General features: G+C 41.9%; 1 protein-coding gene and 1 long non-coding RNA gene across 3 annotated transcripts; one reads left to right on the top strand and one right to left on the bottom strand.

The window, feature by feature from the left end:
• Positions 1–2484: 2484 nt before the first annotated feature.
• LOC116304774 (uncharacterized) lies at positions 2485–3505 on the top strand. The gene is made up of 3 exons (XM_031714552.2): positions 2485–2930; positions 3006–3061; positions 3355–3505. Exons 1-3 carry the CDS (start codon positions 2793–2795, stop codon positions 3503–3505), a joined length of 345 nt encoding a protein of 114 aa, XP_031570412.2. The 5' UTR covers positions 2485–2792.
• A 4636-nt stretch (positions 3506–8141) lies between these two features.
• LOC148904804 (uncharacterized) lies at positions 8142–19883 on the bottom strand. Of its 2 annotated transcripts, none has more exons than XR_016118853.1 (2): positions 19675–19883; positions 8142–8796 (listed from the first exon to the last, which is right to left on the bottom strand). It is a non-coding gene; the product is annotated as an uncharacterized LOC148904804 (long non-coding RNA). The 2 variants fall into 2 exon arrangements; XR_016118854.1 differs by having other exon boundaries at positions 19702–19883.
• Positions 19884–24629: the final 4746 nt, after the last annotated feature.

Below are 24629 nucleotides of genomic sequence, written 5' to 3'. Positions count from 1 at the left end.
TATAATAATTTCAACATTTTAATTAAATATTGTAAATTTATTAAATTTAAATTTTATATACACAGCATACTATAATAACATTGGACCCAGGGCCCGGTTGTTAAAGTCCCAATCATAGGATTACTTCTATTAAATCATCAGAGTTAACCCTGAATCAGCACTAATCAGGCTTTTAACAACGGGGCCCAGATGATAACTGGGGAGTTGCAACGATTTGGTGAAAAACCCAAATGTTTCTCGCCAGGCCTCAATTCATACACCAATAATTCGGCTACTGACACCACTTAATAAGGTAAATACTCCACACTTGATAATGCATAATAATCAATTATAACCACAACCCTAGCTTATTGGCTGAATATCTCTCTCTAAATAACTTTCAAGTTCTTGTCCATTTGGATGACCTGTTAAAATTGTAGCTACATTGCTTGCAGTGAGCCGGTCATCCTCTTCCAGAAAAGTTGACATGTAATCTTCTTTGGTAATACTGTATTTGGCAAGCTTTGCCTGGAGATTATCATCAGGCAAGTGCTTGTAGAAAATCTTCAATTTGTTTATCACCTTATGTAGCCCCAAACCCTCAGCTTCTAACTGTTGCTTGGGGACGACAACAGGATGAGAAACGTATGGACACACGCCTGGCTGTAGTGTATGGCCCTTTCATCATGATTACCTGTCTTGTGACTTCTTCTGTCTCAATTCCGACTTTAACACTAGTACTCTTGGAAGGGTTAGGATTAAGCTCGCAGGCCTGTGGTTAATAAAAACAAATATAATGAAAACTAACAGCATGAATATGAACTGCAAGTGCAGTATGTGAGATAATATTGTAGGCATAAATATGTCCTTCCTTTTAATCTATTATGCAATTTGTTTTTTTATATATTGTAATTTTAAGAGCCATTCCCTTTTCAGTGATAACAGGCAAGTGGCACAAGATTAGTGAAGTTGATTGGTGTAGAAATGTTGGCAGTTGACAAGGCTCACAATCCAACACATTTTCTCTCTCATACGAATTATAATTATATATTAATAATTCAGGATAATTTGTAATCTTGAGTGAGTTCCCCACCCCCTTTCCAGAAATAGTTGCTAGCATGCTTTTAAATAGGGCTGTAAGAAAATCAAAATAAGCAAACAGACAAAAAAGGCTGAAAAGTCCATCTGTTTTCAATCAAAATAATTTAATTTTAATAGGCCAATTTTTGCTTTATGCAGACATAAGAGTTGCCAATACTGACATAAAAAAAAGAACTTTCAAGTTTCAACTTTCAAGTTTGTCACTGCAAAGTAAGAAAGTGGCGCCTTTCGTGTCTCGAAGAATCTTCAACATTTCACAGGGCTAGCACCGTATTGTGTATCAGGAAAGATAACCAAAGTAGTAAATATTCAAGAAAAACGTTTTATCAGTGAGGAATTGCAGTATTTTCAAAAGCGATGAATAAAAAGCTATTTTGCACAAGGCGGCTGGATGTGTGAAACGTTGTTGGACAATCTACGAGCCAAGACACAAGTTTGGCGAGAGTATATTTTCATCATAATAGCTATATTCATGAACAACATCATATGCAAGGTTGAATCGATCTGTATTGGTTTGCTGTTTTTCCATGACTTGCTTTAGGTGACATATTGTATCGTTTCTTTCTCTTTGGTGTCTTCTTTCCACCGAAGGACTTTGAAGCCAGTTCCCAGTTTAGACTGCATTCGAATGCAAGAAGAACGGGAAATGCTGAGACCCAGAGAACACCTCTCCAAAGCAAGTGCTTTCAGACCACCATGTAATAACAACAATCCATTTCTGTAGTGACTGCATTGATAACACATTGAGAAGTGATATTATCCCAATTATTAAATCGTGCTGCATGGGCAGTTGAGGAATAAGCAATTCATTTTCGGCATACTGATAAAGAATTCTGATTAAAAAAAAAAAACGATTGCTGTAGAAATTACATTTATGAATTCTGGAAATGGAAGGTAGTCCATGTTGAAGGTCACTGAACACTACCTTCATATTGTTGCGTGTGACATATTTCGTTGTGATTGTGATTGTATGTCCTTAATAACCAATCAGAAAATCAAAAAATACATGCTTTCTTCTCTTGTAATTTTTTTTTTTTTGTCTTCTATGACAAGCAGAAATAATTAAACAGTGTATGATTTTACACATCTAGCAAATGGAATGTGAAAGTTATCAATACTGCCAACTGGACTTGCTAAATTCACGTGCTCTAATTTAGTATAAATAATTTCACAATTCGTATTTTGTATCGTTGATTCAACTCTTGGACTCATGGACTCAACTCAGCAAAGCAATCTGGAAGGTAGGTTTTATGGGAGAAAAAATGGGCGTACTGGTGACCTTTTTTCACAACAGAAACTAATACTAGGAACACTACTAGAGCTCGAAAGGATGCAATTGGAGAAGATGAACTGTATCTATATAGAAAAGCTGTGGAAAAACATGGTAATAATTGGAAAGAGATACTGAATTTCATGTACCGAAATGGGCAATTTCTTCCGCCAGCTGTATTCTCTAAATATAAAGCAGGGATAGAAGATGAGAAGAAAACGAAGCCAATTCGTAGTCGTATTGCTAACCTCGGCAGAAGAGTAAAGTTTTTTGCATGAAATAATAAATGTATAGGAAATAGTACGAAGGGCATGATAATCGACAATATTTCTTACCACTGGCAACCCAGTAATAAAGATTTGTTTTCCATAGGAAATCTCCAGAAGTTGTCACTAGAGAGACAACTAATATATATGCGACATCAGATTGCAGTCCTGAGGAGATGGCAGTTCAAATGCAACATGCAAAGAACCAAGAAGCGGCTGATCCTTTAGTGGACAGTTTTGATGGCATGTCTGACATGTCTAGCGACAGTGATAATGCACAGCCCACCAATGAGGATACCAATGAGGGTCATGAGGTGTGTATATTATCAGACTGGCTTAGGTTTCTGTGTAAAGAGCATTTAAATATGCCGCTTTTGTTGTGTTATTAGGAACCAAAGAAGCAATCCCAACCCGCTCTAACAAAACCAAAACCATCAAAGAAGAGGTAATCTTTGTCCTAAACATTTACATAAGTCACCTTATTTTTACTGGGAAATAACTGTCACATGTTGTCATGTTTTGCTGTGAATCAGTGATGCACTGATCCGTATGTCTGGTTTTGGATAAAAGCTTCTAGTTCGAGTTGCATGTAAATCATGATTATCTAAGATAATATACCCTGCTCAAGACATATCACCTCCAGCGCCATCTCCCCGTATAGTATAGTACGCATATGTGTTTTATTTAAGCTAAATGTTGCTCTTATCTTGCTTTTGCCGGCTTTTAATATTTATTCAGGAAGTCGGGAAAAAAGACAAAACTAGATCAGCTTATGGAACAGGCAACAAAGATGATGGACGAAGCAGGGAAAGCGTCGAGGACACACAGAAAATACCTAAAGAATATGGCTGCTGACAAAGGTTTTGACATCAGTAGTGACAGTGGCTAGTGTAACACTGAAACACTATTTATCTTGATACCAGTTTCTATTTGTTCATTGCATTTAATTGAATTTAATTAATTATCCGTATTGAAATATACTAATTAGATATTGAAATAAAAATTGCCAAGAAAAACTGCTTATTTCATTATTCAGTAGTGGACTCGATAATTTTCATGCAAATTACCCTATCAAGCAAATATTCATAGAAAACAAAGCATTTAGCACATCTATTTACTACCAAATAATTTTTACGGGCTTTAGTGATGCAAGCACTGTATGATTAAACGTTTGAGTTCGTTGAACTAACATAAGTTACAAGCTCTAAAGGCAGGGATTGATGTGAATTTAATTTCACATATTTCCTCACCTTAACTTTAGTTCTTGTAGGTGAAAAATTCATCTGGGCTTTCATGCTTTCGTCTTTATTCAAAGTACGTTCGTTTGGCTCCTCCTCTTCATGAATGATTTGCTCGAAGTTAATAGACTTTCTTGCACGGGAACGCGGCTGTGTGGGAATATCTTCTCCATTAAATGTCTCCATTTACTTTAGCACGCTTCACCAATGGAGAAATTCCACTGGGAGATCCTGCCACAATTCTTTTTGCTGATCTATCAGGAGACGTAGCAATCTGATGGTTTTCGTATTTTGTTTCGTATTTTGTCAAAGTGTTTAAAGTATACAGACAACGGACAGCCTGCCTTGCACAAGACATACAAGACAAATCAGAAACATTGTCTTGTATTAGTAATATATTCCCTACTGAAGACATTATCACGTCGCAGTATGATTAAGTTATGGGGCGAGATCCGCTCCTTGTCCACGACAATACGAGACGGTATATAGCCAAACTCCAGTCGTAATAGTGCATAATAACTAATCCAATAGTAATATGCCAACCTTTATTGTTACCATCCTCAACCCCATATGCCCAATACTCAAAAACCCACATCCAATACTCAAAACCCACATCCAATACTCAAAACCCTCATCCAATACTCAAAACCCACATCCAATACTCAAAACCCACATCCAATACTCAAAACCCACATCCAATACTCAAAACCCTCATCCAATACTCAAAAACCCACATCCAATACTCAAAAAACCTACATCCAATGCTCAAAACCCACATCCAATACTCAAAAACCCACATCCAATACTCAAAACGTAAAGCATAATACCGGCTAATAATTCGACTATCCACTACTCAAATATCCTGTATAATCGGTGTGAAATCGGCGCTGGGACGTGTGACCAAAGGAATAAAGCCCAACGAAGAGGTGGGACCCTCCAAATCCATTACACGGTAAATGAAAACCTAGGAGACCCCAGGCAGGGACCCACCCCTTTGTTGACTCAGGCTCAGAACTTAGTCCAGAATTGAGGCATTGAGCAGACCCCCCTAAGTCAACGAAGAAAGTGGAAGGGAACCGCGAACAAATAACCAAAAGGGGCGCGAAAACACGTGGAAGTATTGGCGGTCCCAGAGTACAACATCTGAAAAGTCCTCATGAACTTCTTAATCCCCTAGTCACGACAATTCCCTCGTGGTTTACACAGTTTTGGAATGAAATGTTTACAAAAACGCATCAACTCATGGCCGGTAAATTAAATGCTCTGGGATGGACTCCAGAATTCAAGCCCATTTGAACCCGAAAATTCTGTATTTCGAGTATGAATATCGAAGTCTTGCTGGGTTCCTTAAGCTCCAGGCACACAAATATTCCCAAGTTTTCTCGCAAGCTAGCCGAGTTCCTTGAACTCCAGGCCTACACAAATATTCTCAACTTTTCTCGTGAGCTAGCCGAGTTCCCTCGTGAACTCCAGGCCTACACAAACATTCTTAAGTCTTTTGAGCTTGTTCGAGCTGGACGAGTTCCCTGGACTCCAAACCCACACAAATATAGATTCTCGAGTCTTCTCGTGCATGAGCTAGCCGAGTTCCCTAGCTCTCCGAGCCCTTTAACTTACTACAGTACAACACAAGTATTGGAAACAAAACACTCTGCTCGTGGCTCTCCAGGCAGCATTGGCTCTCCAGGCCAACCTAACTCAAATTATTACGCGACATACTCGCGGCTCTCTAGGCCGTTAGCTCTACTCATATTAGCTCCCAAGGCCAATCTAACCCAAATTATTACGCAACATACTCGTGGCTCTCCAGGCCGCTAGCCCTACTCATATTGGATCCCCAGGCCAATCTAATTCAAATTATTACGCCTTCTCTTCTCCCTCTCCCCCATCACCGAGAGCCTTGTTCACAGGCTATCATTCATTCGAAGAACGCCATTTTTGTTCTGTGGCTTTCCGCAAAATATCGACCAATCAGCATGAACCTTCTCGTTTTTAGTAGGCTCATGCTGATTGGTCAATTTTGAGAATGGGATGTTCGGCTCAAGTAAGCAGACCATTGTAGGGAGGGAAACGTTTCGTGACGACCCTAAGAAGGGCTGCGAAGGAGGCTAGTGATCACGCAGAGCGGCCTTAAATTTCATATTATCCTCTATATTAACAATAACTCCTGGAAGTATATATTCCATTGATTGATCGCCCAAGGAAAGAAACTATTTGCATGCTGATTACAGTTTGAATGTTGTCGTAAAAAGGTCATAGAGTTACCTTCCTTTGAGATGCGAGGTAGAGGAGTAAGATACATGTCTCTCTCGATATCAATAGTCCGATACACTTATTTCAATAAAGTTAGTCACCAAAATACTAGAAAGCTGAGATCACTGAGCATCATGGGAAACTTCATATCAAAAAAGCATGTACTGTACATACAAAGCTTTTTTAATACAAACTGCAGCTCAATGATGCTCAGAAGAGGTGAGACTGTAACCGGTAAAAAATTCGCAAGTCCATTAACAGTTATCGAGCGGTTGAACGTGTAAAATGAATCTACCCATAATCCTTGTCGGCCTCAGCTTTATAGTTTTTCAGGCGACTAACTTTATTGAAATAAGTGTATACAATCCGATTAAACATAGCCAATCGAGAGAGTACTCTTGTACCTTCAAGGGATGGCCACTCCAATTTATTAAGCATATCAGTTACTACCCCTGGTTCCCTAGAATAATTAATAAGGCACAATCCATCTGCTGTACGTTGAATCATATCAAGACGACATATGTCTTTTTGAAGATAGGAATGCCAAGCAGAATCTGCATATTCTATCTTAGGTCTTATTACACTACTACTACAATAAAGCTTAGATTTACAGGTGGCAGAGGCATTTCTAAAATTCCTTCTGATGACACCATAAAATGATTCGAAGAAATCACGAATCTCCCATTCCCTTCGCGCGTTTTAGCCGCAAGAACCTCTTCCATGCGTCCAATTTTGTTGTGATTCTTGGCATGCCGAGATGTATTGAAATTTCCGAACAATGAGCGTCAGTATAATTGAAACTGAATATTTTCGGCTCCTAAGCATTGTTTGGTCATATAGTAGTTAAGGAATCGAAAGAAACATGTTTTGTAAATAAACCAAATAAACAGAGTTTTACGATTTTAGCACATTAGCCACTAATGTTTTGTTTTGGGTTGAATGTATGACGTCATACGTTACTAGTGCCATTCTTCTTGAGCCGAATTCTTGTAACGAGAAATTAATGTCGGACGAAAATAAATCGTAAAATTTTGGCCTTTTCCTTTCGAATATCAGAAAGATATTTCAGTGAGTGGTTAGTAATGTATTCAAGATTATTTCATCAAAGTTCCAGCTCGAAAGAAAGATTTTTAATTTTGGAGCGATTTTCGTCCAAGTGCGATTCCCAGCGAGGTAGGAAATTAATTTTTCCGAATTTATTTCCAAGGGTCTTTCGCCCGGAATAACCTCTTTCCCAAGCACTATAACTTATCTATATTTCTACACCTTGTATTTCATAAGTGCTACGCGGTCCACATATTCTCATCTTTGCATCTAAAACAGTGAACAGGCAAGATTTCGAACTTATGAAAAAAGGTAAACACTCTTTAATTTTGATTTCCTTGCTTCAATGCATCAATCAGCAGCTCCCCCCAGGGTGCGACAAACCTCATCAAATAATACAACCGTCATCAAATCCCTCTGGGTGTGGGACAGAAATTTTTGGCATATCACCCCACCCACAGGGGCTAAAGATAATAACTCCAGACCATTGATATAACTGACAACAAAGGGAACACTTCAAATTCTTGCAATTATAGAGTGCAAGCAATTAATCCGTGAAACACTAATTACTAAATAGTACAAAATAGTGCAAAATAAACAATAGAAAACAATGGAAATTGCCTGAAATTGCTATTTAGCATTACTAAAGTTTCACGGATATATTGTTTGCACTCTAGCATATAAATTTGTCCAATTTTGCTGCCTTCTTTTGATTTAGAATTATCTTTGGATTTTTAGGCGGTGTGGCATGACGTATCGAATATATGTTTCACGAATCACTACAAATTCCTGTTCTACGGAAATTCCAGAGACTACTCTCGAAGGATTCAAGAAGCAGTTCTGCACAATTTCATTTTGATTTTAAACAGTTTAAGTTACCAGGTGCAATCATTTTTGAAAAATCGGATAGCATTTACACAGTGTAAACATAACATTCAACAACAAACAATGGATTTTTCAAGTCCAAGAGTAAAATTTCACAGACATTAATTCCTCATAACGTTTTGTTTTTTAATTAACATTTTATTTTCACTGAGGTCGGGGGGGGGGGGGGGGGGGTTAACAGGTAAAGCATCTGTAAAATTACTAATTATCATTTCGTTTTAGAGAATGCAGCTAAACGAAAATCGAGAACAAAAATACTTGTGCATCTATCAATGTAAATCTCGTTAGGGAGTGAGGTATGGGGATTTGATAGAAAACATGCCCTTCTAGGTATAATTTCACGGGCTTATCAACTAGTAACAAAATAACAAAATACGAATTAATAAATTCATTTTTGTAAATTCGTATGCCCCCTAGATTAAAAGAAATAACTGTTTTAGTATATACCAACACGGTAAAATCAAAAATGTTCGTCTTTACCAGTGAAGTAACTACACCTGTTTTGCTAAGAAATAGCTAATATCTATTTGTTATTTTGTAATTTATTAATTTTAAATGACAACGTTCTTGCAATTTTGTGTATTTTTCCTCAAAAGTTTTACGTATAGTGCTCACTTATTTTGTATCCAAAACCCTTATTTCCTCGTAGTCTTTTGTAATCTTGTCGATAGGTGGCGTCCCTTTAACATTGTATTTCCCAGGGTAGATATTAGGTCCTTTCTTTACGATCTCGTAGAAGGTCCAGTACATAGCATCAAATCTAAAAGGAACAGAGTCAAGTGGAATTAGAATTTAGATATAGCTATTAAGATTAATAAGGTTTTTGTAACACGAGTAATTTTTCACAGAAAACGAAAGACAAATGTACGACAGAACGATTAGGTTTTATCATGTCAAAACCAAAACGACGTTGGGGTTAAGATATTTTTTAAGGGAAGGCAGGCAAGGTCGGCAGTTGCTTCGATAAAATATCACAAAGCTCTGGAAATCGAATTCACTTAATTTATTGCGAATTAATTTAATGCGGATGTAAGCTTGGATGTGGTGGACGGTGCAAATGTTCAAAGGCTAATTTTGCATGCACAGGTCTGTGTAATTGTGGTGGTGACTGCGGCTAAGACGTCATTTTTGATAATGTACATTATTATTTTCAATCTTATTCTGATTGTTATTAAGTTATACTTAAGTCGCGCTGTTTACTTGGAGGTACGAAATATTCGAGTATAGAAACGCGAAAAACCGGTGAATTCATTATGACTCACCACAGGGATTTCACTCATTTAGCCGATATTTGCTTCAAAACAGTCACTTGACATAAATTGCAAACAAGAGTGAATCAAATGTATGTCTATTATCATCATGTAGTTATCTGGTCAGAAAGTGATAAACGAAGAGCTTTAAGATTGCCGCCTCGCTTTCATGTTGTACATTTAAGGCATGCGCAGAACTCAACAATATTCGCAAATTTGGGTTTGCTCCATATCCAAAATTGTTTCTCTTAGGGATATTAGTAATCTGGCCAAGTTTCATGCTTTTATCATTAAAGTGAACAATAGGCCATTTCACGGATCCCGTCACTCAACCTCAACCTCGTCAGCGTGTAATTATTCTTTAGAATTTGACTACAGTCCGCAGTAATGAAAGGAATTTACACATCAACGAACAATTGAAACACTTAAAAATAGCGCAGCGCACTGATCCTAAAAATAGCTTAAAGATTCGGACAAACGTTGCATTCTGTTTAACCGCTACGAGGATTATACGAACCGATTTTATTATTTTTACTTAAAGTTAAAATAATAACCCATGTAAACTAAGATCAACTGCGATCGGCTGTGAAAATTATCTGCTGAAAGTAAACTTGTAAGTTTGTTTGTCCGAATTTCGCCTTTGTCTTCGTTTTTATGACGTCACGGTTGCGCTGCGCTATTACACAGGTTGTAGGCAATTTCTAAAGAATATATTACACGCTGACAAGGCTGAGGTTGAGTAACGGGATCTGTGAAATGGCCTATTCAGCATTTTTTTTGGGTCGATAACAGCTGGACTATAGCAGCTGGTGAAGTTGTACACATTTGGGACTACTCGAGTGGTTTTTCCGAGACCTACTTGCGGAGGCATTCAGATAGTACGCCTGTACTCTTTCTAATGTTCACATTTTCGCTTGAATTTTTTAGTTTTCTTGTGGTTTCTTCGTCTGCCAATGCAAAACATGAAGCCATTTTTGCTTGCAAAAAAGAAAAGTTTACAGTTTGCAAGCGTTGCTATGCAACTGAACTACCAATTATAATCTAATAATTTGGCCCCACGAATTACGGTAAAAAGCTCTCCTTCGTTAGCCAATCAGCATCGAGTACTTTTGCCCTGTATGTAATAATATGCCAGAAACACGATTTATATCCTTGAGAAACTAGATGAACCGCATTTTAGACTTTTGGTGAAAGGTAGGAGGCAGTGTACGAGTAAATCCCAAACTGGTAATGCCTGCATGAGTGTTAGATGGTGACCATCTTAATCAAGTAAATTTATGTTTTATACACGATCACGTTCGTACGCGTTCAAAGAAAAGAACCCCTTCACGATAGAACGCGGTTATCATAACAGAAGGATGAGGACCAACAGTCGAATATTTCAAACAATTATTCGCCGCAGGTGAAATGAAAATACAATATATATATCACCACAACCACTGGGCCCGAGGGTATTAATGATTTTAGTATAATTTCAGACTTAAATACTAGAGAAAAGTCGAAATTCAGGATGAAAAATCCTTTTAGTATTACTTCCGATCTGGAAAACTCCACCGCTCCAGCGGTGATTATCGTCTCAGAATCACCGGTCGTCGAACAATCACATCTCGAGAAAAAAAATATATATTCGAGTCTAAAATGACACTAAACCGACAAAGTCGATTTTGTGTTGCGTTACTTAGACATTATAGAGATAGGTAGGTTTAGGTAATCGTATGGGCCAAGTAAAATCAGTTAAGGATTAATTTCACTTGTGTTTTCAAAGTTTTGAAATTGCTTCTTTGAAATTTCAAAACTTTGAAAACACAAGTGAAATTAATCCTTAATTTTATGAGGAACCACGCGATTACCCTTGTATCATATATAGCGCAATTGATCAAAAACTCAATTGATCCTGAACTATCAAATCAAATGTAGTTATGGTTCAAACGAATTTATTCAGAAAATAAGCATAAAAGATCGAGTCAAAAACAATAAAAACATGCATAAAACTAGATTCCTACCAACAAAGTTCTTAATCTGAATCTGAAGCGTTTTGACTGATTAAGTCCAGACCAAGATGATCGTGCTGAATTATTTAATCCCAGCGATGCCGTTCAAAGTCACAGTGAAGTTGTACACATTTAGGATTACTCGAGTGATCTTTTCGAGACCCATTTACGGAAAGCATTAACCCAGACACCTGTACTCTTTCTAGTGTTCTCATTTTCGCTTAAACTTTCGATTTTCATGGTTTCTTCGCCTGCCAAATTATGCAAAACATGAAGCCATTTTGGTTTGCCAAAGAAAAAGGTTTACGGTTGCAAGCGTTGGTAGGCAACTGAACTACCAATCATACTCTAGTAAGTCGCCCCCCCCCCCCCCCCCCCGAATTACGGAAAAAAGCCCTCCTTCATTAGCCAGTCAGCATTCAGTAATTTTGCCCTGTTTGTGATAAATCATGAAATCCTCTTACAAGGCAAAACTGATTTAATGTCCAGCTTCACTTAGTAGTATAGGGAATGGGGGTTCCAGCGCAATCTCAACACGGGGTAAGACCCGCGTCAAAAATCCACCTACGGACGACCCCCACTCCAAGTGTGGTTGAGGGCAACAGCGCACTTAAATATATTAGTCTATATATGGAGTGCGAAGAATGTAAGAGAACTTTTAAGAAAGAAGCGGATTTGAAAAAGCATTTGAAAATGAAGACGAAGTGTATGAGCAGTTATGATTGTGGATGTGGTAAGAAGTTTGAGACTAAGGTTAAATTGTTTTGGCATTGTCAGGACTGTGAGTACGACTACGACGACCTAAAAAGTGCTTGGTATTAGGTATAAAATATTTCCTATTATATAGATGGAATCCCAAAGCAACTTCAGCACGGTGTCAATACCCGGTAACGGTGAGATTGACGTTAGACAGTTTTGGCGTCAGTCAGAAAGGAAGGTTAAAAGGACTCTCCGAAAAGGTATAGAAGAATTAGGAGCCCTGAAAGCGAGCATAATGGTAGAAGTAAGTTTGTCAAAAGACGAGGTAATGACGACAGCAATGTTGCGATCAAAGTCGTTAGTGATATTAGAATCCACGAATCTGGATAGGTCACTCAGTGAAGCCTTAGAAGCAATAATGGAGTCGCTGTCTAACTACACGAAAGAAGGATCGGGTTGGACAGTAGAGGAGGTTGAAGGAATAGAGATAAGTATAGCCAGGTACGTACCCATACGAGGGGGGAGTTACGTACCGCTACCAACGTGGGTAGAAAGGAAGAAGGCTATTGTAAACGTGAAGAATGAAGACAATCGATGCTTTATGTGGGCAATCAGGTCTGCACTGTATCCAGCAGAGAAGGATCCCTGTAGGACAAGTAAGTATCCCACAGATGATTTAGAGTGGGATGGTGTGGAATTTCCCATGCAGTTGATAGACATCCCCATATTTGAGGAAATAAACGATCTAGCAATTAACGTTTACGGAGTCAGAGAGCAGACGATAGTACCGTTAGTTCTGTCAAAAAGTAAAGGAGAGCGCGTACATTTATTCTACCACGGCGGACACTACTCATGGGTTAAACACATTAGCAGACTATTCTACAGACATACTAAGCACAAAGGCAAAAAGTACTTCTGTGACTGCTGCTTGCTGTCATTTACATCCTTAAATGCCCTAAAGAAACACGATGAGATCTGCCGCGGAGTCGAAGAAGTGGCGCAACGGATCCAGATACCCACCAACAAAGAGCTTTCATACGCAGACCATCAAAAGCAGATGCAAGTGCCTTACGTGATATATGCAGACTTCGAAGCGTTGATAACTAAGGAAGAGCAGAAACGTGGTGCCACGAATAAGGTAGGATTACACGAGATCTGCTCCTTTGGTTACATAGTAGTCAGATCAGACGGTAAAGCAAACCCTCCTGTGATTTACCGAGGTAAGAACGCAGCTAATGAGTTTCTAGAAGCATTGCGAGAAGAGGAGGGGGAGATTAGAGAACAATTAAGACGTCCAAAGAAGATGGAATTTACCAAAGAGAACCAGGAGGCTTTTAACAAGGCAAAAAAATGCCACATTTGTCAACATACGCTTCTTCAGTTTGGAAGACGAGCCAAGAAAGCGTGGGATGAAGATGGAAAGTATCTAGGAGAAGCTCATTTTAAATGCGGGAAGTATGCTAAGAAAGGTGAGAAGCCGGGAAAGCCCTCCACGCACTGCATTCACTGCCACAAAGCATTTGTTGAGGATTTCTATGTGGATAAGGTTAGGGATCACTGCCACATCACGGGTAAATACAGAGGAGCGGCTCATTGGAAATGCAATATAAACTTCAAAGTAAATCCAGACATGGAGATTCCGGTGTTCTTTCACAACCTCCGCGGTTACGACTCCCATTTGCTACTACAAGGAACAGACGGCTCCGACGTAAAATGCATACCCAACAACAAAGAGCGCTACATGTCCGTAACTGTGGGTAAGCTAAAGTTCTTAGATTCGCAGCAGTTTATGGCGGACTCCTTAGCAAACCTCGTAAAGTATAACACCAACTTTCCCATTTCCAGTCAATATGGCGCGGAAAGGAAAGGAGTCTACCCATATGAATACATGGATTCCTGGGATCGATTCAAAGAGTCCCTACCACCCAAAGATCGCTTCTACAGCACCCTAAACGAGTCCGGCATAAAGGATGAGGAGTACCAGCATGCGTTAGACGTGTGGGAAAAGTACTCCTGTGAGAACATGGGGGACTACCACGACATCTACCTAAGGTCTGACGTAGTGCTGCTTGCAGATGTTTTCCAAAGCTTCAGAAAGATGGCTATGGAATATTACGGATTGGATCCCGCTAATTTCTACACGGCTCCTGGGCTCAGCTGGAGTGCTTTGTTAAAGAAGACAAATGCGCAGTTGGATCTCCTAACGGAGTACGACATGTATCGGTTTATGGAAGACGGTATTCGTGGCGGCGTATGCGGACCCAGCCGACGTTACGCCCGCGCAAACAACCCCTTAGTAGAGCACGACCCAGAGAAACCAACCACATACATTTACTACCTGGATGCGAATAACCTTTATGGTTGGGCAATGTCACAGTACCTACCTGTGAGAGACTTCGAATGGGATCCAGTGAAGCCGATAGACTTCTACATGCAGGTAGGAAAGGAGGAAGACAAGGGTTACGTCTTAGAAGTGGATCTGGAGTACCCAGAGCGCCTGCACGACGAACACAATGAGTTCCCCTTAGCACCAGAAGCGATAGAGATACCATTTAAGCAGCTAAGTCCGCTGCAAAAGCAAATGTGCCCTGGTTACAAACCGTACAGGAAACTAACTATGAACCTGATGGATAAGAAGAAGTATGTGGTACATTACCGCAACCTGCAGTTCTACGTGCGACACGGAATGCGCGTAGAGAAGATCCACAGAGTCCTAAAATTCACGCAGGAACCCTGGATGCGCCCCTACATTGACTTTAACACGCAAAAGCGTACCGCAGCGAAAAATGACTTCGAGAAAAACCTCTTCAAACTGATGAACAACAGCGTGTTCGGAAAGACAATGGAGAACATCCGCAAGCGCGTAAGCGTAAAAATAGTCAGCACCAAAGAGGAAGCAGAAGCATACGTGTCACAGCCAGGCTTCGTTAGATACGTAGAAATGCTGAACTTCTACGTGATTCACATGAAAAGGGCAAACCTCTTACTAAACAAGCCCGTTTACACAGGCTTTACGGTGCTGGATCTATCGAAGCTGCTTATGTACGAGTTCTACTACGATAAGCTTAAGCCAAAGTACGGAGACCGCTGTCGCCTCCTGTACACAGACACCGACTCCCTAATTCTAGAAGTGCAAACGGAAGACGTTTACAAAGACTGCCTCCCCGACATAGACGAGTACGACACCAGCGGTTACCCGAAGGAGCACTTCCTTTACTCTGCGAAGAATAAGAAGGTAATTGGGAAGATGAAAGACGAAATGTTAGGAAAACCCATAGTAGAGTACGTGGGTCTGAAACCAAAGATGTACAGCGTGCTAAAGTTAGACGGCGTAGAAAAGAAAGCTAAAGGCGTAAAAAAGTACGTGGTTAAGAAGGACATTACGCATGAGTCCTACCTCAACGTATTACGAACACGCAAGGAACAGCGGCATAAGATGAACAGCCTGCGCAGCTATGGTCATCAGATACATAACGTCACGCAGGAGAAGGTGTCACTGTCTGCATTTGACGGTAAGCGATGGATGTGTGATGACGGAGTGCATACGATAGCATTCGGACATCACACGATAAGCAGTTCTTCTTTGACGAACCCACGAGTGGGACCATCATGAAGATAATACAAGATGGGCTGGCCCTTCTTAGCTATTACGCTTCGGATCTGGTAAGTTTCCAAAGACCAATTAGGATCCGTAGCTCTTTTGGATCCTCCTTCTAATTCACCCGGCTCATAGAGATATCGAACCGTGACATCGCCTAATCTTTTTTCCTGGGGGAAGACCGCCCTCGAACTTCTGACGAAGGACTTGTGTTCCACGTATTTCTTTTTTATGGCATCCTTGGGTTTCATTCCCGTAGCCCTGGCCGCCTCGTTGTTCAAAGCCGCGACGACCTGGGGGAGCCTCTGGGTCCATTCCCTGTTGCGTTTGGAGGGATCTTCCAGCTCTTTCCAATACTGGTACCCAAAGAGACGCTCGGCCAGGGTCTTATTGAATCTTTCGACGATGCTCTGACCCCTGTGGTACTCAGCTTCGGCTCTCCTAATCTTAGTGTCGTGGTCTTTCAAGGTCTTAGTAACCACGCCCATGAACTCCGTTCCCGCATCCACTTGCAGCAGCTTAGGCCATTTCAAGACGCGCTTATAAATCCTACCTAGGGCTTCTGCGACTTCCCCAGAATCCTTGCTGGTTATAGGTTCGGCGTCCTTGTATCTGCTTGCGATATCGACTACGGTCAAAGCGTACCTATAGGTCTTCTTTCTCACCTTATCGTGCGGCAAGAAAAGCAAATCCGCTTGATGAACTTCATTGGGGGTATTTACGGTAAAGCTGGGCCTGGGAATGTACTTGGGCACGGGAAGATAAACCTGCCAGAGGGTTTGTTTTTTCAACCAGTTCTTAGCTGTTTCGTCTGATACCCTGGCCGCGGTCGCGAGTTTCTTGATAGCTGACGCTCCTCTCCAATAGCCTTCCGGCCCATAGTAAATCCTTTTGAGTTTGTCCTCTACGCGACCCATTATATGAATTCCAAAACAAGATTGATCTTACGTCCGTTAAAATCCACCGTCTTTCCGTCCACTTTAATGGTGATGTTTATGCTTTCTACCAAATTAGACAAGTCATAGCTCAAAGAAATGGGAGTGTATTCTACCAGGTCAAATGGATTACCTTTGGGCAGAAACTTGGACATAAGAGAAGACTTTTCTCCATTGTTGTAACTATGGACCAAGTCGCAATAGACTTCGTAAGAGGATGCGACTTTCCATTTCACAGGTATGGCTGTGTCGGTAATTGTCTTGCCCGAGGCACATAATAAAGATCCCAGTGGGTCAGACTTTCCAAAAGTCATTGAATAATTTGACATATTATGTTTGAGGGTCATTTCGTGCGGCAATCCTGTGGTGAGAGTATAACCGTGTTTTGCTAATTCCTTAGCAAGGGTGATTGGTGTGTAATGTCCATCGGGCAGCAATACGCCTTGATAATTGCCGCCGCCTTTATGCTCAGTGATCAAGGCATTGACTAAATTATACCAAGAATTGTACAAAGAGCAACTAACCAGCCGAACCTTATGGGCTTTAATGGGGGGATTCAAATAAGTGGTAAAGTTATTCTTGTCGCTTTCCAAAAAGACGATCATATATTTCAGGAAACACAGTTTCCTTCGTTAGAGCAGATACGCCAAAGCTACGCCTCCTGCCAGCCCTGCAACTCCTACAAAGACCAGCTCACTATCTTTTTGTTTCTTAGAAGGCTGATAGTAATTCTTAAACTGAGGCCTTCTTAACCCCGTTAATGCCGCGGGGTGTGCTTGCGCATAGAGCTTAAAGGCGTAGTCTGTATTTTCGAAGTTCTTATCCGCCTGCATTTTGTCTTGGTAATTCTTATCCAACCAATCCCTGTAAGCTTGTCTTTTTTCATTCCAAGCCGCCACGTCTCGCTGATATTTCTCCAGCGCTAAGTCGTGTCTCTTCCTTTCGGCGGCCAAATCTCCGCTTTTGTCGCCTCTGACTAATCTATCCAAATACTGACCACCATAATTAGCTCCAGTGAATGCTAAAGCTGCAATAACTCCACCTGCGACCACGCTAGCCATTATATATTAGAAAATCACAGGGATTTTCACGAGTTACGTCGTTGGCAGGTACTTTTCCTTCCGTAGGTAATCCTTTACCATGATAGCTCCGCCTACGGCAGCGGTCATTTTAGCAAAATTAGCGAAGCTCTTGCTTGGGTCTTCAGTAAAGTCTTCCTTGAGCACTTTCTTACCTACCCAACCAATACCCGCAACGATGGAAGTAATGATAGCTGCTTCTTCAACAGTTTTCAATAACGCGGTTGACATTATATTACAGAGCGAGAAGGTTATTACTCCATTTCAGGGATCTTACTTTTTCTAACAGCCGGCTCCACAGGTGCGTGCACGGGCGCGTGATATGTTGGTGGTTCTACTTTTGGCTTCGTAGCCCGCCATTGTAAGTAAAGGCTGCCTGCTGCTATAGCAACTCCTAACGCGCCGATGACGTACCCAGGATTAATAAAGGATTCCTCTTCTCTTTCCTCCACCTTTTCTTCTTTTTTGGCTTTGTTCTTCCTATTCATCTCCGCGAGCTTCTTCCCCGCGGCAACTCTGCCTGGAGATTTAGCCTTGGTAATCTTTTGCTCCTCTTGGGGCTGCTCTACCTTCGACTCTGGTTCCATTTATATCTAAGGACTTGAAGGACTTGATAAGTAACTTAATAGGACCTGAGCAAGTACTTAAGGACGACTTGACTAAGTACTTGAGGACGACTTGACTAAGTACTTAAGGACGACTTGACTAAGTACTTGAGGCGACTTGATCAGGTACCTCAGCAAGTGCTGCCTGAAAGACCTTTTCAACTTCTCTGTCCTTTTTGAAGTCCTTCCAAGATGTTCCGAAGGAACCTAGTACCTCCTTCAAGTCGACGTGCTGAGCTACGTGAAGTGCCGCAGAGGCGACTGCCATTAACTTACCGCACTTTAAAGACAACCACCCGCAGGTTATCTTAAGTTCTTGGGCGATGACATAGTCATCTCTTATGTCCTTCTGTAGTTGCTCCACGTCGTCTATGGGCAGCGCAAGTCCAAGCAATTTAGTGGCAAGTCGGATAGCGGAGTCTGCTACGGCGTCCGTGGTCTTACTTGCGAGGGCAGCCTCGTACCTCTTATGGAACTTCTTAACCTCCTCTTCTGACAGCTTATTAACTTGCTCATGGGTAAGTTCCTTACCTATCATTTCTTTACACTTCCCAGAAGACACAAGGATGTTGAGTTGTTCACTTAACTGCGTGGGGACTTCATCTATCAACTGCTCAATCTCCATATACATTAACGTCATAAGGAAACCTCAAAGAGAAGATCATCTTGGAATGTTGGTGCGTCTTTAGATGCCGCATGTATTCATGCAACTGTTCCTTGCTTATCTCACCGCCGTAGTCGCTTAAGATGGTTTCCAGGTCTGACTTGCTCGGAGTATAAAATACGACCAGGGAGCCTATGTTTTCCCTAAAGGGTTTAGAGACGCTGGTAAGCTGCTGCGAGAGTAACCAAACGCTGATATTGTCATGCCTACCGCTGAAAGCAAGCTTCACCAATTCGGAGGTGCGCTTTTTTACGTCATCCCCACAGGCAATGTCATCCAATATGAATAAAGTCTGTGTATCTTTAGGGAATTGCTTGTGCCAGAACTTAAGATGGCTGGATAACTCGTTGGGGTCTAAGATGTCCACAAAGAAGTCGTCGTCTTTCACTCCTATGCCTTCCCAGGTAACATTATTCCTGTAGGTGGGACATAATAGCACGATGTAGTCGAAGCGGTATCTAAAGGGTCCTAATAGCTGCTCCACGACAAATTGTGTCTTTCCACAGCTGGTGGGTCCTACTATCAGAGCGTTACAAGGTATGTGATCTGGGTTCATATATAGATGGAACCAGTGGAAGCAATGCAAAAAATCATAGCCGACGCAAAAGATAAAAAAGACACCATAGATCTGCAAAGAGAGGAAATAAATCGGTTAAAAGAGCGCGTGCAGGAATTGTACGACGAAATGTGTAGTCTGAAGCGCACAGAAAGGCTTGCTGCACTCTGGACGATGATAGGCTGGACTAGGGATTCCCTTAAGGATTTCATGCGATACCCTCTGTGATTATATATATGGACTGCATTACATCTGAACTACCTGCTGACTGCATTACGCCTAAAGTACCTACTGAACCATCCGATGACTGCATAGTCGCTACCCCTCCAACGCCAAAGCCTCGTAAGAAACACAGCTGCCGTCACTGTAATGAGGTATTCTCTGAAGGAGACTTCGTTGGACATTGGTGTCCTGCGGATACTAAAGCACAAAGGACTTTAGAAGATGCTCGATGAAAAGGTAGTAAAGAAGGTCTTACTGATTTCCACCAAAGGAATTAGCATAGACCTCATTTTTTATTGTTATTTTGTTAAATGCTGCAAAGATGACATTGAAGGATAGTCTATTTTTTATTGTTATTTTGTTAAATGCTGCACAGATGATGTCAAAGAATGGTCTATATCTTTCATCGTTAAGTTCCTACAAAGAATGAAATCTACATTCGTCTCTTACCGTATTTTAACAATTTAACAATAAAAAAATAAGATCTACGTAATTGTCTCTTGCTGACATTTAACAATTTAACAATAAAAAATGAGGTATATATAATGAAGTGCGTGCAATGTGATAGAGCTTTTAGTAGCAAGCAGCGACTGCAATACCATCTTTCCAAGAAAGTCTGTCAAAAGACCATCAGCACTGTTTGTGGCGACTGCGGTAAGGAATTGTCCACCGTACAGGCCCTACGATATCACCGCGAGCATAGAGTCTGCCTTAAAGGCCATTGCCACCGATGCGATGAACCCCTCTTTGAAGAGAACTGGCATAAATACCGCTGCCGACGTTACCACCTCGAAGAAGTCGTCTGTGAAACCCACGGCGATTTAGCAGAGCGATGTTGCCCCCTTGAAACCAGCCGGGCTTTAGTGCTTCGTAAAAAGAAATAGACCAAGATTTCGTATGCTTTGACGACTACGAAGGAGTAAGATGGGAGAACCGAGAACACTGGGACGGCATCTGCGATAAATGTGGTTGTCAACGCAGCGGTCAACATATTTGGTGTTGCCTGTACGAAGGTCCCAAGCCTTTAGACCATTACCTTGCAATACGAAAAGAATGGTCTAATATATGATGTTACCTTACGTCGCAGCGTTCGCAGGAGGAGCCTTGATTACGATATCGATCGATTTCATGTCGGAAAAAATGAGGTCCGACGTAGCAGACCAATACCTAGAAGCCCATGAGGACGACTAATCACACAATGGATTAGCCTCCGCCTTTCTTTCAACGTCGAACTTCCATCGACCGTTGACTTTACCATAGCTACGTACGTGAGTGTACTCTTCGCCTTGCAGTACGTACCGTACGCAGTCAGGAGCCCATAAACTGTACTCTTGGCTGCCGTCTAAGAGGACCAACCTTAAACGGTTAATGTCCTCGAAGACGACGTAATTTTTTATTTTGTATGAAATGCCTTGTATTAATTCGCGCCAGTGAGTTTGTTCAACTATCATTATATTTATGAAATATCTTTCGGTGCGTTTGTAGCGTCTCCTGTGACTTGAAAGCCTTAACGCAGCCAGGACAAGGTATGCGAATGCCGTCGACGTAACGGTCGATTTCCCTGCAGATCAGATCGTAATCGTTGCAAACCATCGTAAGATAACCATTCATTTCATATTGCGTCAATACCGCTTTTTGTTTGTCGGACAATACGCCGTTACCCTTTGGCGTCTTCAGTTCCAGACATAACCCATTGTATTTTTTATGGGAGTTAAGAATTAGGATGTCGGGTTGACCTGCCTGGTAGCCCTTTTGCCAGCACGTTATCCTTTTACTGGTGGTATCTTGCAATTCCCCGAGTCCAGGTGCTAATAACAGCGTAGGGTGAAACCGGCGTATGTAATCGATGACCTTCTTATGTAAGTCAAACTCATTCTCGATCTTGAAGACCAACTTATTTGGACCATCCAACGAGTACTTTCCCGTCTTCCTTAACGTAGGTAGGACATCCTCGAAGACCCAATCTTGAAATGCCTCTGCTGTCGGTAGCTTGGAGCTAAATATTAACTGATACAAACCAGATTCCGTCACGTACAGGGATTGTGGGTGTGAACCAGAAGGGAGGCGATTCACCTCTATTCTAAATTCACTAAGCCTCTTCTTATGCTTATCCCGCACGTGGACTTTAATAGCATCTTTGGTGTCTGCGTAACCTAATGCCTTTGCTACCTCTTTCGCCTTAAAGTACAGCTTGTCGCTTTGCACTAGGCATTGCAGTTTAGTTTCGTTGTTTTCGAATACGCGGAGCATATTATACGTAAGGGATATTTTAATAGGCAACGCTTTTTAGCTGATTCATTTCCACGCTTAGCTGCGCGTCTGAGACTACGAAAATGTATGCATTTATCTTAGTAGTGTCGCTGGCGTCTTTGGTGCGCTTGATCTCCAACGTAATGCCGTCCTGGGTATTTACCAGGCGTAATCCCTGTCCATGTAGGTCTTCGTCGTTCGTCGTGCGCATGTCGATCCACAGCGCATACTTATCCTTAAAGAATTCCTTTGGGCTAATTTGGCCGCCAAACTTACGCGCGACTTCCCGGTACATGTCCTCGGGCTTTATCCCTTGTGAGTAAACCTCATTAGGCACTCCGTTAATGCTAACGCCTACGTTAGTGATGTTAGGATTAAAGAATGCCTCAGAGTCACGCAATCCTGCCGTGTATGTCTTTGCGAACAGCAACATTATCCCTGTAAGGCTGCGCCTGGGAAGGTTAATGCTTTGGTTGATGACCTCTTCGACGTTGTTCGTAAAGCTGAACGTCTTGTACATCACGACGTGATCGTAAAGGAAAGCCTTCCCGGCGCTGTATTCCATGCCAGCGCTACGAGCCAGCTCTTCGCTGTATACCGTTTCGTACTGCAGCTCCAAGTTCTTGATGAAATAAGGATCCACGGCTGATGAACTTACATCTTTTCCTTGCAGGATGTTCGTAGTGTCTGCTAGGGTCACTTCGAACTGCAGTTCGCTTAGCTGCCTTGGGTAGTATGCACCGTGGTTCGTGATAATTTCGAAATCTAATGGAACAACATATTTAGTACCATAAGCCGTCTTTATTTCGTCTTCTCCTGAGGCGCCAGAGGTTGCGCTTCTTACCTTGCGTATGGCTACGCTTGCTATTCCCTGCTCTATCCTTTGTGCACGGTCAAATGCAGTCAACCATAAGTCTTTGTACGTGGTATACAAATCATACCTGTTTAAGTCCAGCAAGGATTCCCCGGCGAACTTTACACGCATTTTGGAAACGAGGTTTCTACCCGCATTATTGACGACGTGACGCGCGTCTGCGGTATCTGGCTGTATTGCTAGGTCAAACCTCAAAGCCAAGGTACCGGGTACTAGGACTAGGTTATCCGTTAGGCGGGGTACGCCTACGTACAGCGTCTCCCCCGGCTTTGCGCTAGAAGGTGTGAATGTAACCCGGTGAAAGGTGCGTTCTGCTTTCAGTCCGCCGACCTGCTTAGGTAATATGTTGGGGTTTAACTTTGAGCTTATCATATATAATGGAAGTAGAAGGAACGGATTTTGATCCCCTTACCGAAGACGGTCAAGTTGATATCAATGACGAAAGAATACGACGCATGGACTAAAGGCGCGGATACCGACCCCCTAATCTACGACATGGCTCTAGAAAACAAGTATGGTAATAGATGGAAAAGCTTCAAGGCAGCCTTGAATCGCATGTGGCAATCAAAAAACCACGGCAGCCCCGTCCCTGAGTACTTGGAGCTTCAAAACATAGAGCAGCCTGAGGCAGCCGCGCGGGAAACCGTAGAGTGGGCAATGGAAGAGCTAAATGAGCGCTATTCCCACTTCGATGCTGACGACGTAAGGCTCACAGAACGCGGAAACAAAGTCCTCATAAGCGTTCAAGACCTGAGATTTCCTGATAAAGACCGCTGGACAAAACCGCAGCCCCTCTTTGACGAAAATGGCGAAGTTAGGGGTGACGTAGCAAGATTAAAAGGCTTCCAGCGTGCCACTAGAAGCATGTTAGAAAGATTGGAAAACATAAATGAAAGGGTTGCGTTAGAAAAACGCGCTGAGGGGCTGCAAGAAACGTTGGAGGAAAGGGAAGCAGAATACATGCGACAAAACCAACTACTCCTTGATGCTCAAAAGAGAGAACTTAACGATAAAAACCAAAGAATAACAGAAATGAGAGAACAAAAAGAAAATGCCTTACGTGAAAGAGATCAAGCCCAAAAGGCTTTCGAGCTCGCCCTGCAAGACCTAGACATGAGCAAGGAAGAAGCTAAAACTTGCATATCACCATAACCGGCTCTTTGGAGGAACGGCGGCAGTTGGTTGCCGAAATCAACACTAAAGAGGAGCAAATCCGACAAAGAGATCAGGCCATTGAAGACCTGGAGGGGCAAATAGAGCGGCAGCAGGAAATAATCAATGACCAAACTCGTACTGAAGAGGAAAGGGAGGCAGCTCAAAAGGAAAGTAGAAACCCTTCAGGAAAGAGTCGCGGAATTACAGGCGCAAAAGGACAACCTGGAAAAGGAGCTGGGGCTTACTACCAAGGAAAAGGTTAAAAAGAGCCTTTTGAAGTATGGCGTTCCGCTGGGCATTTGCAGTCGCTATAGCACCGTAGTAGGAGTTATCCTATCCGTGCTTAAGGCTACGGGCGCGGGCTGTAAAGAAATTAGGCAATGGGCTGACGGATCTGGGAAAAAAGATGGCAGCCGGCTGCCTGGGCTGCTGGGTTCGGTTGTTTCCTGGCACTTAGGAATGGCGGAGAATTGTTAAAGTTCGGGGGAATACATTTGGATATGAGTCGTCGCATTGGGGTTGGTTCCTCCTGAAGAAGATGAAAGGATTGAATATTTACCCTTTCACGGACGGTGTCCTGCTTTGAGGAATAATGAAGACATATATTAGCACCGACCGTTGCTATTTGGAACCAGAGGCAACAAATCATGGAGAAATGGCTTGATCCAGGCTTGCTATTAGCGGGCGGCGACCTATGCGATGTATCCCAAACTTG

This window comes from Actinia tenebrosa, unplaced genomic scaffold (assembly GCF_029948245.1).
Source record: "Actinia tenebrosa isolate PJP-AT-01 unplaced genomic scaffold, QUT_ActTen_1.0 PGA_scaffold9__36_contigs__length_13948895, whole genome shotgun sequence".
In the NCBI taxonomy this organism is placed as follows: Eukaryota; Metazoa; Cnidaria; class Anthozoa; order Actiniaria; family Actiniidae; genus Actinia; species Actinia tenebrosa.
This window is presented reverse-complemented; position numbering and strand designations above follow the sequence as displayed.